The 13,587-nt window shown below is 35.8% G+C and overlaps 1 protein-coding gene and 1 pseudogene across 2 annotated transcripts; one reads left to right on the top strand and one right to left on the bottom strand.

Moving 5' to 3' along the window:
* Positions 1-265: 265 nt before the first annotated feature.
* LOC143614747 (protein fluG-like) lies at positions 266-7,098 on the bottom strand (annotated as a pseudogene). Its single transcript, XR_013150342.1, has 17 exons — positions 7,068-7,098; positions 5,661-5,782; positions 4,244-4,495; positions 4,101-4,168; positions 3,893-4,020; positions 3,706-3,811; positions 3,476-3,632; positions 3,309-3,404; positions 2,592-2,640; positions 2,264-2,520; positions 2,029-2,201; positions 1,751-1,871; positions 1,606-1,658; positions 1,394-1,523; positions 1,118-1,263; positions 859-1,050; positions 266-560 (listed from the first exon to the last, which is right to left on the bottom strand). The product of XR_013150342.1 is annotated as a protein fluG-like (transcript).
* Positions 7,099-7,791: 693 nt separating this feature from the next.
* On the top strand, positions 7,792-12,270 carry LOC143615385 (peroxisome biogenesis protein 3-2-like). Its single transcript, XM_077088524.1, has 7 exons — positions 7,792-7,823; positions 8,056-8,217; positions 8,307-8,506; positions 8,585-8,712; positions 10,554-10,681; positions 10,746-10,946; positions 11,790-12,270. Exons 1-7 carry the CDS (start codon positions 7,819-7,821, stop codon positions 12,037-12,039), a joined length of 1,074 nt encoding a protein of 357 aa, XP_076944639.1. The 5' UTR covers positions 7,792-7,818; the 3' UTR covers positions 12,040-12,270.
* Positions 12,271-13,587: the final 1,317 nt, after the last annotated feature.

Here is a 13,587-nt window from a genome sequence, read left to right as displayed (position 1 = left end):
GAGCATATGTGATATGCGCCACACGCAGATGCGCCACGCGCAGATGTGATATGCGTGAGCATATGTGATACGCGTGAGCATATGTGATACGCGTGAGCATATGTGATACGCGTGAGCATATGTGATACGCGCCACGCGCATAGGTTTTGGCTTTGTGCCTTCATGACATCCTGATTTCAAGCCTCTTGTCTATATCTTGTGGGTTGACCCGCCCCGCTCGATGTTAAGGCGGGTGCATACCTCTTCAATAATAGTTTAGTTTAGTTTAGTTTACGGGATGTACTTGCTTACCAAGACGGATGAGATTAAAAAGTGTGAACAACTTACCAACAGGATCAGGCAAGGAAAGATGCCTGCGAAGACCGTCGATTTCAGAAGCAAGGATAGCAGCAAGGGCCAGATGGGGATTTGCACATCCATCAAATGCTTTGATTTCAAAGTTGCTGACGATGCCATCGGGAACTCCAGGTGGACATGCAGTTCTCATAGGAGCCTCTCGGTTTTCTTTCCCCCAACAAAGGTAAGCTCCACTCCATGTATTCGGTTGTATACGATCATAACTATAAATACAACAATATATTATTCTTTCTTTTCTTTTCTTTTCTTTTCTATTCTACTATGGCAAAGTTAATATGTTTGCCATTGATCAATGGCCACGATAGTAACCGTGGCATGTTGGAAAAACAGAGCAAAAAGAGAGAAGCCAAAAAAGTGTGTGATTATACATATATGTATATATGCGTGTACGTATATACTTATTAGATTGGAATACTGAATGATTAATGTTTTTCTACATATATACATGTGTGTGTGTGTGTAAATGTAATTCCTCCTGAAAATCATTGTGACTATTGAAACCTGTTTGGGATTGGTGCTGTAAAAGCTAAAACCGATGGAAGATGGTGTAGAACGCCCGCCATGAACTCCTCCCCGATTTTGGACATTCCATGGCATGGCGACGACCCATCAGAGGCTGCAAATGCATTTTCACCATTCTGGGACAAACTAATATGCACATGTGAACCCGAGCCGATGTCATCTAGTGCATACCTGATTGAACCACAAATAAAGCATTTAGGAAGAGAAAGTGATGTTTTCCATGATGTTTAATACATACTTTGGCATAAAAGTAGCCAGCAACCCATGTTTCCTAGCAACGGATCTAATAACTTCACGGGCATAAATCAAATTATCTGCAGCATTGGCACAAGTTGTGTAACGCAATGCAATTTCAAACTGACCACTACCAGCCTCTGCATGTACCTGCGTTACCAAACAAACATTTATCATATACATAAATGCTCTCATCATCTTCATAATTTAAAAAATATTTTACCGGCTTGATAAACAAGCCAAATCAACCAATTTGTATGAGAACATAAAGCCTAGTTACCTGCTCGACATCAATATTGAGGAACTGCAGTGAATTAACAACTTCATGCAGTATCGGTGAAGCAGCATCAAATGCAGATGTAGCGCAGTAGCGTGATGTGTCAAATGGGACCCATTCTTCTTGACCGCCCCTGTGGAGTTGTTTACACAAGTAAAGATGAAATGTAATATTAATACAGCTCAAAATACATCAACATAACTACTGCCTAATACCTTAACTGACTCTTCAATAGATAGAATTCATTTTCAAATCCAGCATTCATTACCTAGATATAACATAATATGTACCAAAGCAAAATCAACAATATTAAGCGTAACAAAAATTCCTGAATAAATTCATAATTTATGTGATTATTACCAAGTTGAATTCTTGTTTAAGAACTTCTGAAACTCTTCTTAGCGTTTCTCTTGGGCAATATTCCCACACTTGACCAGGTTTTGAATGCATGGAAGCTAAAACCATCTCTTCATTCGTCGCCCTGTAAACAAATGATTATGTCAATTACAAAAAAAAAAAAAAAAAAAAAAAATCTATGCTTGTATTATATATTTTATTTTTAGTTTTAAGAAATATTGAAGAAGTATGTGATAAGAGATTAATGATGATATAACAAATTGCTGTATGTGAAAATTTACCATGGGATTTTGCATCTTGTTGATAAATCGGGCATCAGTCTGATCTCACCAGTTCCTGTGAGATTGGTGTCATCAGCTGGACCATCCATTACTGAACTCATGCCCATACAGGCACAGGTTAGGCCTAACCCGTGCTCCTTCACAATACCATTGAATCGTTTTTCAGGGACAACCTGTAGCAAACTCATTACAATCAACCAGATAAAATATAAAGAATATAAACCAAAGTACTTACACGACATCTGTGTTGTCCTGAAGCATCCACCCATAAAACACGAACAAGCACCGCATCTTGTTGAGTCTTTTGCACAAGATTATCCAACTTTGATAATGTATCACAACCAAGACTAGATGTACTAATCTTGTAAAACTGTTTTGCATTTTCAGAAAAGATGTCGGTAACAGCTTCAACCGCTTCACGTACTGAAAGATCACCATCATTACATGCATCCCGTAGAACAGAGAAAACAACTTCTCGCGCTCTCTTTGCACCTGTCAATCTTGTGTTACAAAGAAAAAAGATATATGCATACATGCGTGTATATAGTTCTTGTTTCACAAACCTAGGTAAAACGTTTCAGGAAATGCACATCCATCAGTGCTGAACATCACCTACATACACATATCATTTTGCTTTATCATAAGTCAAACTGAAACATAAAAGGCGTATAAACGACAGACTTAACACAAAAAAACGACAGAAATGAAAACTAAAACGTACCCCCCTGATGGCTCTTTCATGCATTACACCAAATGAAGATTTGAATATTCACCGTTGGCTGTTGTTTTTTAATTTATTGAATGGTTTGTTTATCAATCATTAACATAATTTGAGAAGTATTAATTTCATACATACCCTTACAAACTTGAAAATTTTCATATATACCCAACTTTAATTAATTTTTATTCATGGCCATTCTACCCCTTTCCGTTATATTGGTTTAAACCCCATTTTTTATTTGGATTTGATCGACATCGACGACAAGAAAGCCAAACAATTGAATCTGTTTGTTCAAATCAGAAAATTGAACTCGAACTAAATAATCGAATCAAGTATAATCACATCACAATCGAGCGATAAAACATTTTGAAGTTAAAGATGGGCAAATATGAAATTTTAAAGTTACAGAAAAATAAGGTTAAAATGGCCATTTACTATATTGTTTTTAATGAACCGGGTATGTTTGATATTTTAACTACTTTGTAAGGGCATGTCATTGTCTGATATTTCCAAGTTTGTAGGAGTATATATTAAATTGCCCCGAAACTTAATGTGGAACCTTCTTTAGCGGTGCAAGCTCCAAAAGTTGTTTGATTGATGATGTCATGCCATGGACACTGAGCTTTGGAACAGCCAAACCAAAATCAAGGTACACCTGAAATGAATTGTACTTGTGTTAATACGAATGAGTATTTTAGAATTACTAAATTACCCTTTCAAGTCAACCTGATGATACACAGAAGCCAAATAGGATGCTTCCCTTGAAAAAGGGTAAGACGCGTGTAACAACACTATTCGACAGTCCAAGAATCTATGGTCTTCTAGAAGATTCCGGAGATGAAGAGGATTAGCCTGCCTCAAATCCAAATCTTTGTCTCCAAACCTAGTACCAACTCCATACATTCGATTTAGTTTTACTATAAATAGCTAACAAATACATTTGACTTTGGTCTTACCCTGTATGTATCTGCATGGGCCAGTCAAAAGACAAAGCAACCTCCAAACTACGCACGAATATGTAATCGATAAGGTTTTTGTTTGTGATGCGAACAGGACTTCCGCCTAGGAACATAAATGGTCAGATAACAACGCAAAAATAACTATTTTATAAACTAGAATAACATTTGAACAACCTAAACTCACCAAGCAAAAGTTCAGCAAGACCCTCGCCAGCCTCTTTCTCGGTGACATTCGTGTTAATTTCAAGGCCACTGCGATATGCAGCTATGCTTTTAAGACCAATCACTTTGGTGGCATCTGTTGTAGCTACCGTGATCACAATGTTAAGGAACTTACAAACTTTTACTTTTATATTAACAAAAAGTTACAATAATTTTTTCAAAAAGGATATGACTTTAACCGTCCTAAGAAACTATCGGTAAACATATCAATTGTCCAGCTCGTCCCATTTTTTATTCCCTGTAATAAATAACAAGGAAGAGAGTTATGATGGTTATTGTGGGAGCATAGCAGTAAAAAGAATTATTATCTTACTTGATCAAGAATTTCCTCGGCTAGGCGTTCAATCCTGAGTATTCTGCCAACAAGTGGCAGAATATCTCCGAGTTGCTCTGTGCCAAGCATCTTATCTAACATTAATCCATCATCTATTAGTACACCACAGATTCCTGCAGCTTTGAAGCATTTTTTGCTGATTCTTTCAATTCCAGAGTGATTTCTGTATTCTTGGACTCCTTGAAGAGATAATTCAGAGCCATACAGTTCAGCTATATCCCTCACGCTTCTCTGCAGTATGCAAACAAATTGAGCATTCCATTTAAGATTTGGTATCCTTCCATTAACCAACAACGTGCATAAAAAAGTTAAAAGTACAAGTAGAGTTCACCGACAAAAACTTCAATCAAGGCCGGCTTTGATTGGGGGTCGGGAGGGCGACCGTCCCCAGCCCTATCAAGTATCACCCCACTAGGCCCGAATTTAAAAAAAAATTATATATATATACATACATATATATATATATATATTTTATTTGAAAAAGATATATATTCTTAATGTTTAAACCCAACAGCTCAATTCATTTAAGCACATTTTTATATAAAAACATTTTGCGCAACAAAATCATAACCAATAAGTCCATTTAAAAATTTATTTGATTAAACCCAACTAAAAAAAAACTCTTTTTACGCATTCGGCCCAAAATTTTTTAATGGTTCTCGGGGACGGGCCTTGACTTCAATATTCTCAAACTTCTGACTTTAGAGCCTAGTATGCTACTTTCAAAAATGCATATGAAAATTGTGTTGGTTCTATGTGCACAAGAGACAACAACATTGCTAATTACATACGGCATTACGGCCACATACATGTTGGACTTAATTCCCGTCCTCGAGTCAATGAGGCGAGCTAGGCTGACCCATCAAACCTATGATGGGTTGGTTCTTGTTTATCAAGTTGAGCACGTGACTTGGTTTACATAGAATAAATTACTTGGTGAACTAGTCGAGCCAATGACTTGGACAACAAGGAATTTATTTATTAATTATTATTTAGATTCGTTTCTTACCAATTAGTATTTGAATATGATTATGCTATTTTTATTCTAGTCTAGTTGGGTTTTTAGATCTAAATTATATATACCCGAGCTTGTGATTATATCACTAAAAAAAGAAAAATAATTTTCGAGCTAATGAGAATGATAAAGATCGATCTTATGATCTAAACTATTTTGTGCTAGCCAACTGCGCATTTTAGACAACAAAAATCACATTATATGTAGTGTATTTATTTAGTTGAAGTTAAACTAATACAACAGTATATTTAAACTATATGCGGTTCGATTATTGGCAATGTTTGTTTTATTTCTAAACCTTTGAAGTGATCATCCACTAAATAACCAGAATAGCAATAATAAAATGAATAAAGAAAGTAAAGGGAAAGATGAGGAGTTGACCTTGAAGTTTAAGGTAGAAGAAACATTGAGCTAAAGCCTTGCCAGAAGCTTCAGAGAAGCAAGTGATGAAGGAAGTGAAGAGTCCAGAGGCACGCTGTTGTGGGCATGACCGTCGAGTATGTCTCAACTCATCCATTATCACTACCAACTTTGGAAACTAGTTAAGTTTATTTATCTCTGTGTTTCAACTTTCAAAGGCAGGCCTGGTTCAAAAGTCTATGTGGGGTGTTGTGCCCCTCAACTCATCCATTTATTACATAACGTTTTGTCAATCAACAAAAATAGTATTTTTTTTTATTATTGTTATTATTAAAATAAGGCTACAAATCAGTGGGGTTAAATAAAGAAAGAACACATTAATGATTAAGCAAAGGAAACAGAAAATTGCACAAATGGTCCTATTGGTTTCATCAAATTGAAAGTTTCGGCTTTTAAATTTTAAAAATTACAAGCGAGTCTAAACGTTAGGTAGGGGTGTATATGTCATTCTATATTTAAATATAAAAAAGTTATATTAATAATAATTAATTTAGAATACCTATGTGTAAATTTATGGATTTTGAAGATTGATGAAGTGATCGATTTGATGATTAGGATGTTGCCCGATTTAGTCGATCAAATTTGTTGGGGCTCATTAGTTTGTTTTATTTCTTTTATTTTATGTTTATTTAGATCAAGTCGGGTGGCCACATTTGGGACGATTAGGTTAGTGTGGCTTAAATGTCATGAAAGTTAATTAGACGGTGATCAAACGGTTACAATCAAATAGTTGTGGTAACTATCATCACAACGTTTTGATTTCGTTTAAATAGGATTGAACTAAAAAGTTTGAATGTTATATATTCTTATTAATTCGATTATATATTGTGTTTGATTTGTATCATTCATAGTTTGTTGTCATAAAAGAACGATTATCGAAAATGAAACATGACGGTTATGTGGAGTACCCTCCCCTTTGGATCTATCAACTAATATACTGTTCTTTTGAGTCGGTTCGGGTTTGATCACTTTTTATCTCTAATTATAATTATCAATTAAAATTACTAACTAGTATAATTGAAGAAGGTGGTGCCACAAAGAGGTTTTTATTAGTTTAGCTTATGTATATATTATCATAGTTTTGCCTTCAATCAAACCTGTTTGAGTGTTAGGATGGTTATGTCATTACATGGTTGTGTTGCTATCATTTGCAATGCAAGTTCCAGGCGTTCGAGATGTAAACCTTCGCAATTTTTTAATATCACTTTTTAGGTGGGTGTTTAGGCTCTTTTTCCCTTTAACGCCCCGAATAATTTTGTTTTTTTCAGTTTGTTTAAATCTGATATTGTAACGAACGTGATAGAAGCTAAGAGAATTTGCATAGACTTACCGCCTAAACGTCCGGGATCGACAACGCTCGGGTTTTACCAACTGACGCTACCCCATTGGTCCACTCCATTTTTAAATTTTCCCCTATTTTAGATTCAACATTCTCTTGCGTTCTAGTATTTTTCCAATTCAATAAAGGATAACATACTTATCTAAAAATTATAGAAATAAAAAAAGGCTAAATTTTGAAGGTGAGTAGAGTAAACTAATAAAGTGTTAGTGATTTTAGTGTAATCGGATATTAACTTGTTGATCAAGTTAATTGTAATATGAATATAAATAAGTCGGATGTGGGTGCCCACTTATTTGAACTTATTATAATTTGTAATTGTATTGGTAACACCTCTTTGGCGGGGGTCCAAGGAGCGACAACCCTTGGCGGAGTCAACGGGCAATCACCAAAATACATGATAACTGCCAAAGACGATTACCAAGCCCCTAACCCTAATAAACAGTTTCTTAATCATACAAGTATTGTAGTTCATCAAAACACACACAAAATCCTTACTCGTTTCTTGCTCTCACTTATGAGTTTTATCCGGTCAAAACAACGAAGAAATATAATTTTGATAATTCCTCAACATAGTCATAAAGTGACCCATGGTTTGGTTATAGACAATCGGGTGGCCCAAAGAAATATCGAACGAAAGATAACGAGTGACGACAGTACCCGCTAAACCGCCCCCAATTCTCTTTCTTTTTGGCTGATTCCATTCCAACTGCAACTCCCTTCTTTTTATTTACTTCGACTCACGCCGTCAAACACCAGTTTGCCTTCAACAACGATTGAATGTGGTCAGTTCATCTTCTTCCTTCTCATATGCCCATCTTGATTGATTGCATCTCTACTTGTGTTTCTGCATATTTCTATATAATATAATAACCCTTTGTTTCCACTAACACCTAGACCCAAAAAGACTTAATCTTGCTGCCCATATGGCGCACCTTGTTGGCCGTTTGCTTTCAATGTAAAAATACTCATGTATTAGTTTCAAATAATCTTTAATAGGTTTGAGTTAAAATGTAGGGAGTTCTGGGGAAGACATAAACGAAAGGTCTATGTTTCGGTCGGGCTTTGTGGAGGCGGCTACGTATTATACAAGTTTTATGATGCTTACAAGAACCGGATTTCGCAACTCGAGAGACAGCTTGCGGACGAGCAAGAGAACGATGAGCTTCTCAAGGCCCAGTAGGTTTTTAATTTATGATTGATGATGTTAATTAAATGTTATTCGTTCGTTTTGGTAATTAAGCGAAGGGTGGTGTGGCTTTCGACAGGATGCAAATGCACTTTGGGAACATTCAGAGAATCGCTGATACGATGACGTTGCCGCACACCATGCTTTATTTGAGCAGTCGGGTTGCAGAAGAGTTGGATCTTTTGCATCTTACGGATAAGCTTATGAGAGGAAAGGATCAGTCCAACACTTTGACTCCGGCAGAAAAGCTCGAGCTTTGGGACAGGCTTAAAATATTAAGTATGCGAATTTTTTTTAGGTTTTATTAGTTTCTCTTTTGTATCATTCTAACAAGTGACGTGCTGGCATGATTTGAAGGTTTCACGAGGTTGGTGTTGTCTATCTGGGCAATGACAGCTATTAGCTTGTATATTAGGATTCAAGTCAACATATTAGGGCGACACCTATATATAGACACTGCACGCGATCTTGGTGGTTTTCAACCTGTAAGAACTCTTCTTCTCATTTTTAATATCATGTATTGTATTGCTCTTTGTTGGGTTCTTATATGTTGAGGTTATGTGTTAAATATAGATATTAAATTGTATTATTAAGGTTTAGTTTTCTTATATATGTTGAGGCTTTCCCTGCATTGACATCTAGTCACTTTTACATTATTCAGACGCAGTTGTTGATTCAATAGATAAATATTTGGTGCGAGTATTTCATTTAAGTCTTCTTGCTTACATTTTAATCACTACTATGAATTGTCTAATGGTGAAAAAGGGTCTGCTATTTCCGTATTTAAGTTAAATTGGAAATTTAGTTAAAAAAATATAACATTAAAAGTGCAGTTGTTGCAGTGCTACAGACTTTTGAAAACATTCTATCTGTCTTAGATTTTTGTTGAAGTGCTTTTAGGATGCCCTACTACTTTGGTGAATGTGAGATGTTTGTTGGGTAAACGTTTAAAGCTAACTAGCACGTAATTATCTAAAGACCACTTATAAGTCAATATGAATTTACTTAGAAGTAATCTTAAGCTGAGTATGAAGATCACTTTACATTATTCTACTTGGCTGGAATCCAAATACTAATCAAGATTCTAACTCTATCATCAGGTTGTAGTCCTAATGTACTAAGAACAGATCTTAAGCATATTGTTAAAGTGATCATATAAGGCACGCACACAACAACACTTAGCTTAGTTTTTTTGCTGAAAAATCCTATGAAAGACTTAACACTTAGTACAGGTTTATTCTATGTATCACTATAACTTCTAAGTAGGTAACAGGTTTGTACTACTAAAAATAACGTGAATAAATAAAACAAAATGGGTATATTACAACCGCTGGTTTAAGGTTGTGGATTAGTTGGGATGGAAGATACTTTGACATGGAGGGCCCCATTTTACATTGTATGGATGGAGTGTAGGAAAATTTTCATTTTGGTTGTTGGAAGGGTTAAAAGTGAGAATGTTTAGAGTGATTTGCGGGGAGATGGTTTGGTGGGGTCTATGTATCATGGACTAAAAGGCCAAGACTAGAGCTTTGATTAGACTGAAGAGTTGGCTTAGGTAGTGAGATTGATGATAATAACATCAGTGAGAAAGTTTTGCATATTACTGCACCACCTCTGTTAATAGCCACATAGTGATTCAGGTTTAACTCATAGTTCTACCAGTCAACAAGGGTGGTTCAGATTCTCAACAGCAAAGGGGTTGGTTGTGCTTCAAATAGCCATGTTACCAATATATATGCGTATATATTAGATGGAATGTTAAACCCTAATATATTCTTATGCCACTCCTTTTATGAGTTTGTATCCTCTTTGTTTGTATTGATAGTTCTTTGCTTGAACCTAAATATTGATTGAATGAAAACAGTGATCAATGAGAGTTAAGCGTACTGTTTTACTTCCTGAATTCCTATAAATGGACTTGTATAATTATAAGCCTTCTATATTGAAGATTTCACCCAAGATAGCCTTGCAATTGCATTACTCTCCTCTACTAATTATAAACCTTACCGGTGCCTCTTTTTCTTCTGCATCTAGTCTACTAAGAGAGGGAACTTGTTATAACTTATAACAAAACCCTTTTTTATCTCCACTAAATTTTCAATCAAACTTTACTTCTGATTCAAAGCTACAAACATTCGATATTGAGAACTTGTCATAAACTCATAATTAGCTAGAAAAAGAGCAGTTAGCATATTGAACTATTGTATTTGACTTGCTTTTATACAACCAACATATGATAAAAAAAAACACTCAAGTTGGTTTGTATGTTCACAAGAATGTTGAGTATATTAAGCCTGTTGATATTTTATTAATGCTATTTATTCAGGAGGATAGCGATCTGATTGAGAGAAGTGATGAGCAACAATTTTTGGCTAGTGCTGATTTTCTTTCAAGTCAGAGAATGCCCATACTCATATCCAATATGCAAGCTGCTGCGACTCAAGTTCTCAGAGGGTATATTTATTGCTTAAGCTATTGATAATAAATCCCATCTAATTGTCTATTCTTATATGTGCAGAAAGCAGTTGAGAGATATCTTCAACTCTAGTGTACTTGATGAAACAATCATGCAGATACTTAACACGTTCATGAGCATGGGAAGCCCTTATCACTGGGTCGATTATTTGATGCCAGAAGATCTAAAATCACTTCAAACCTCTACCCCTCACATCACTAAATTAGATCAACTAATGCTGGAAACACGTGCAGTTTTATCAAGGTACGTCATTCATTTTACTTAGCACCCTCTAATTATGATTCCTTAAGGGTGCGTTTGGTTTTCTAACGAATTGGAATGTGTAGAAGTTGGATTTGAAATTCTCCAAAAGGAAATGGAATTAGATAAACATTTTCAATTTGAGGGTGCGGTTGGTTCACATAATTTTTTTTTGAAGGAATTGGAATCTATCACCTTTATAGGTATCGAACACGTACTAGCACTGGTGCGCACCGGGCTTCTTGTAACCACCCCCAGGTTGTAACCACTACAGCATACCTGGCGTCAGACACGTATCCCATGCGCCGGACCCCTAACCCAGCTCCGGACACGTAACCGGAACATGATGCGCAACCAAGCGTCAAACGTGTAATTGACGCTGGTATGTGCGTAGCCTTGTGGCAGTGGGACGGGCATCAGTGCGTTTCTGGTATTAGATTGTAGTAGGTACCGGAGGGTAGAGCGCATCAATGCTGGATCACATCAGTTCCTGACCGTATCAGGAGCGGGCCACTGTATCGGAACCGGAACGTATTAGTGCCGAAGTGCATCGGGGGGCATAACCGGCCGGGGGTGGGTGGTCGGAAATTCCATTTACCTTTGGTGAAATCTTCACATTTTGGAAGGATTGCTTTGGCAGCCATTCTAGTTGCAATTCCAATTCATTTGACAACCAAACACATCCTGAGTTCACAAAAATGGCAATTTGGGTTATGTTTTATCTCTCAACGCTCGAAACAGTTGGAAAATATATAGCTTTTGTAACTAAATTCGAGTTTCCCATTTCACAAGGTCAAAATAACAATGTTGAACTATTTAGATATTAATTTTTTTGTTTCTGTGCAGTTCTGAATTTGGGAATATTTTGGAGATGTCACTACGGAATGTGGTGGACGGAGTGATGGAAGACATGAAGGGAAATGACAGTCTGCCTGCAGGGGGGTTACCACTGGCGAAACTTCTGCCGCGTGTTGCACAAATTAGTCCATTGCTGCTAGAGGAACCGAGCCGAAACAAGTTTACTCAAATCATTCAAAACATACCCCAAGTTGAAGTTTTCTTCACTCTTCTATACACAAACATGTCAACTTCATAAATCAATATCAATATTATTAGACAGGTTTTAGTTGGGCGTGTAATAAGCAAAAGTTGAAGCTTAAGCTTTCACATGTTACCTGTTAGATTCTCATCATCCATGTATCATTATTTGTTAAGCGAATTTTTTCTTCCTGTTTTCTGTTTAATATTTCTGTAGATTATATGAAATATGATTGATTTTAAGGACACAGATGTAGCAGTATTCTTGGGGAATTTTATAAGCAGTTGGTTTGTATGTATTTTCACTTTTTCAGTGTTTGAAAATCATTCTTGAAAGTAGTATTATGACGTTGATAAAATTATATAAATAAGATCATAGTTATCAAAAAGCGCTCTCTTGGTGTGCCTAGGCGCAATTTTCAGGCGAGACGCAACCATACTGCTTTGCACAGTCAAAGGCGCTCTTCTGCTATGTTTCCAGCCAAAAATGACTTTCCGTGAGGTTTCTGGTGACTTTATGCAAATTACTACCAAATTCCATCTAGAGCAGATTCATGATTGCATCACCGGCGAGCAGAAGTTGAAGTGGAGAAAGATAATAAAACGAAAAAATACTTTGTTTAAAACTCACCCTAAATAGTGTTTTTGCAGAGAAGCTGTTCAAAAGATACCGTTCAATAGCAACAAAATTCACTTTTCTTCCAAACTATTTTAAATTATTATAGCAAGGACACTATTATATATTTGTATATATTTAAATATATCATGTACACAAATTATCTTAAAAAGTTTAATTTTATTTTGAAACTAGTTAGATGATTTTACAGTTTTAGAAATAATATTTAGATAGTAATATTAATTTATATACTTGCAATATATTTTTTTTTATCTTTTCAAAGCACAGTATATTTTATTTTATTTTTTTAATTTAAGTATGTTTTTTTCCTCGGTCCATTACTTTTTTTCCGTCTTTCGCCTAGACCCTAGACAAGGTGTATGCGCCTTGAGTGTGCCTAGCGCCTTTAATAATTATGCATAAGATATGAATTATGTTTGGTGCCACGAAGTCCTTATTGGGTTATGTAGTAGCGGCAACATTTACTACGTCATCCAATCTATTAATTTTTGTTTTAAAATATGCAATTATTTTGTTTTAGCTTCTATACCATAGCGAGCTTAACAGCAACCACCCCAGTTCATATCGACTTGCTGATGCAGCGCTTTGTGTCATAAGTTATATGAGTATTCTGGACGTTTACTAATTTACTTTTTAAGTCAATGTCAGTACCGTAATGAAGCTAACCAATACCAACCAACTTCTTGCCGCTTTGATCATAAGTTGCATTTGTTTTTTATAACATGTCTAATTTTTTTATTATATGTTATACGAGTGTTATTGCTGTTTTCCATGTTGCCAGATTAAATTTTTTCAATTTAGTGTTGGCATCGTAACAAACTTAAACTCATACCAACGAATTCGAAATGCACGCTAATGCACTACCACAACGCGACGGATACAGACTAGCTAATACTTAAGTGTAAAACGATATTTCAAATGGGAACACTAATAGATCATCAATGTAGCACAAAACGATATTTCAAATGG

Source organism: Bidens hawaiensis, unplaced genomic scaffold (genome assembly GCF_021521415.1).
Source record: "Bidens hawaiensis isolate Kalapana, Puna unplaced genomic scaffold, B.hawaiensis_p1.1 tig00002306_1, whole genome shotgun sequence".
Taxonomy (NCBI): Eukaryota; Viridiplantae; Streptophyta; class Magnoliopsida; order Asterales; family Asteraceae; genus Bidens; species Bidens hawaiensis.
This window is presented reverse-complemented; position numbering and strand designations above follow the sequence as displayed.

What these genes read in the sequence shown, in the direction of transcription:
- LOC143615385 (XM_077088524.1), top strand. An exon ending in GGACAGGCTTAAAATATTAA is followed by an intron (nt 8,507 to 8,584) that starts GTATGCGAATTT and finishes CATGATTTGAAG; the next exon opens with GTTTCACGAGGTTGGTGTTG. An exon ending in ATCTTGGTGGTTTTCAACCT is followed by an intron (nt 8,713 to 10,553) that starts GTAAGAACTCTT and finishes CTATTTATTCAG; the next exon opens with GAGGATAGCGATCTGATTGA.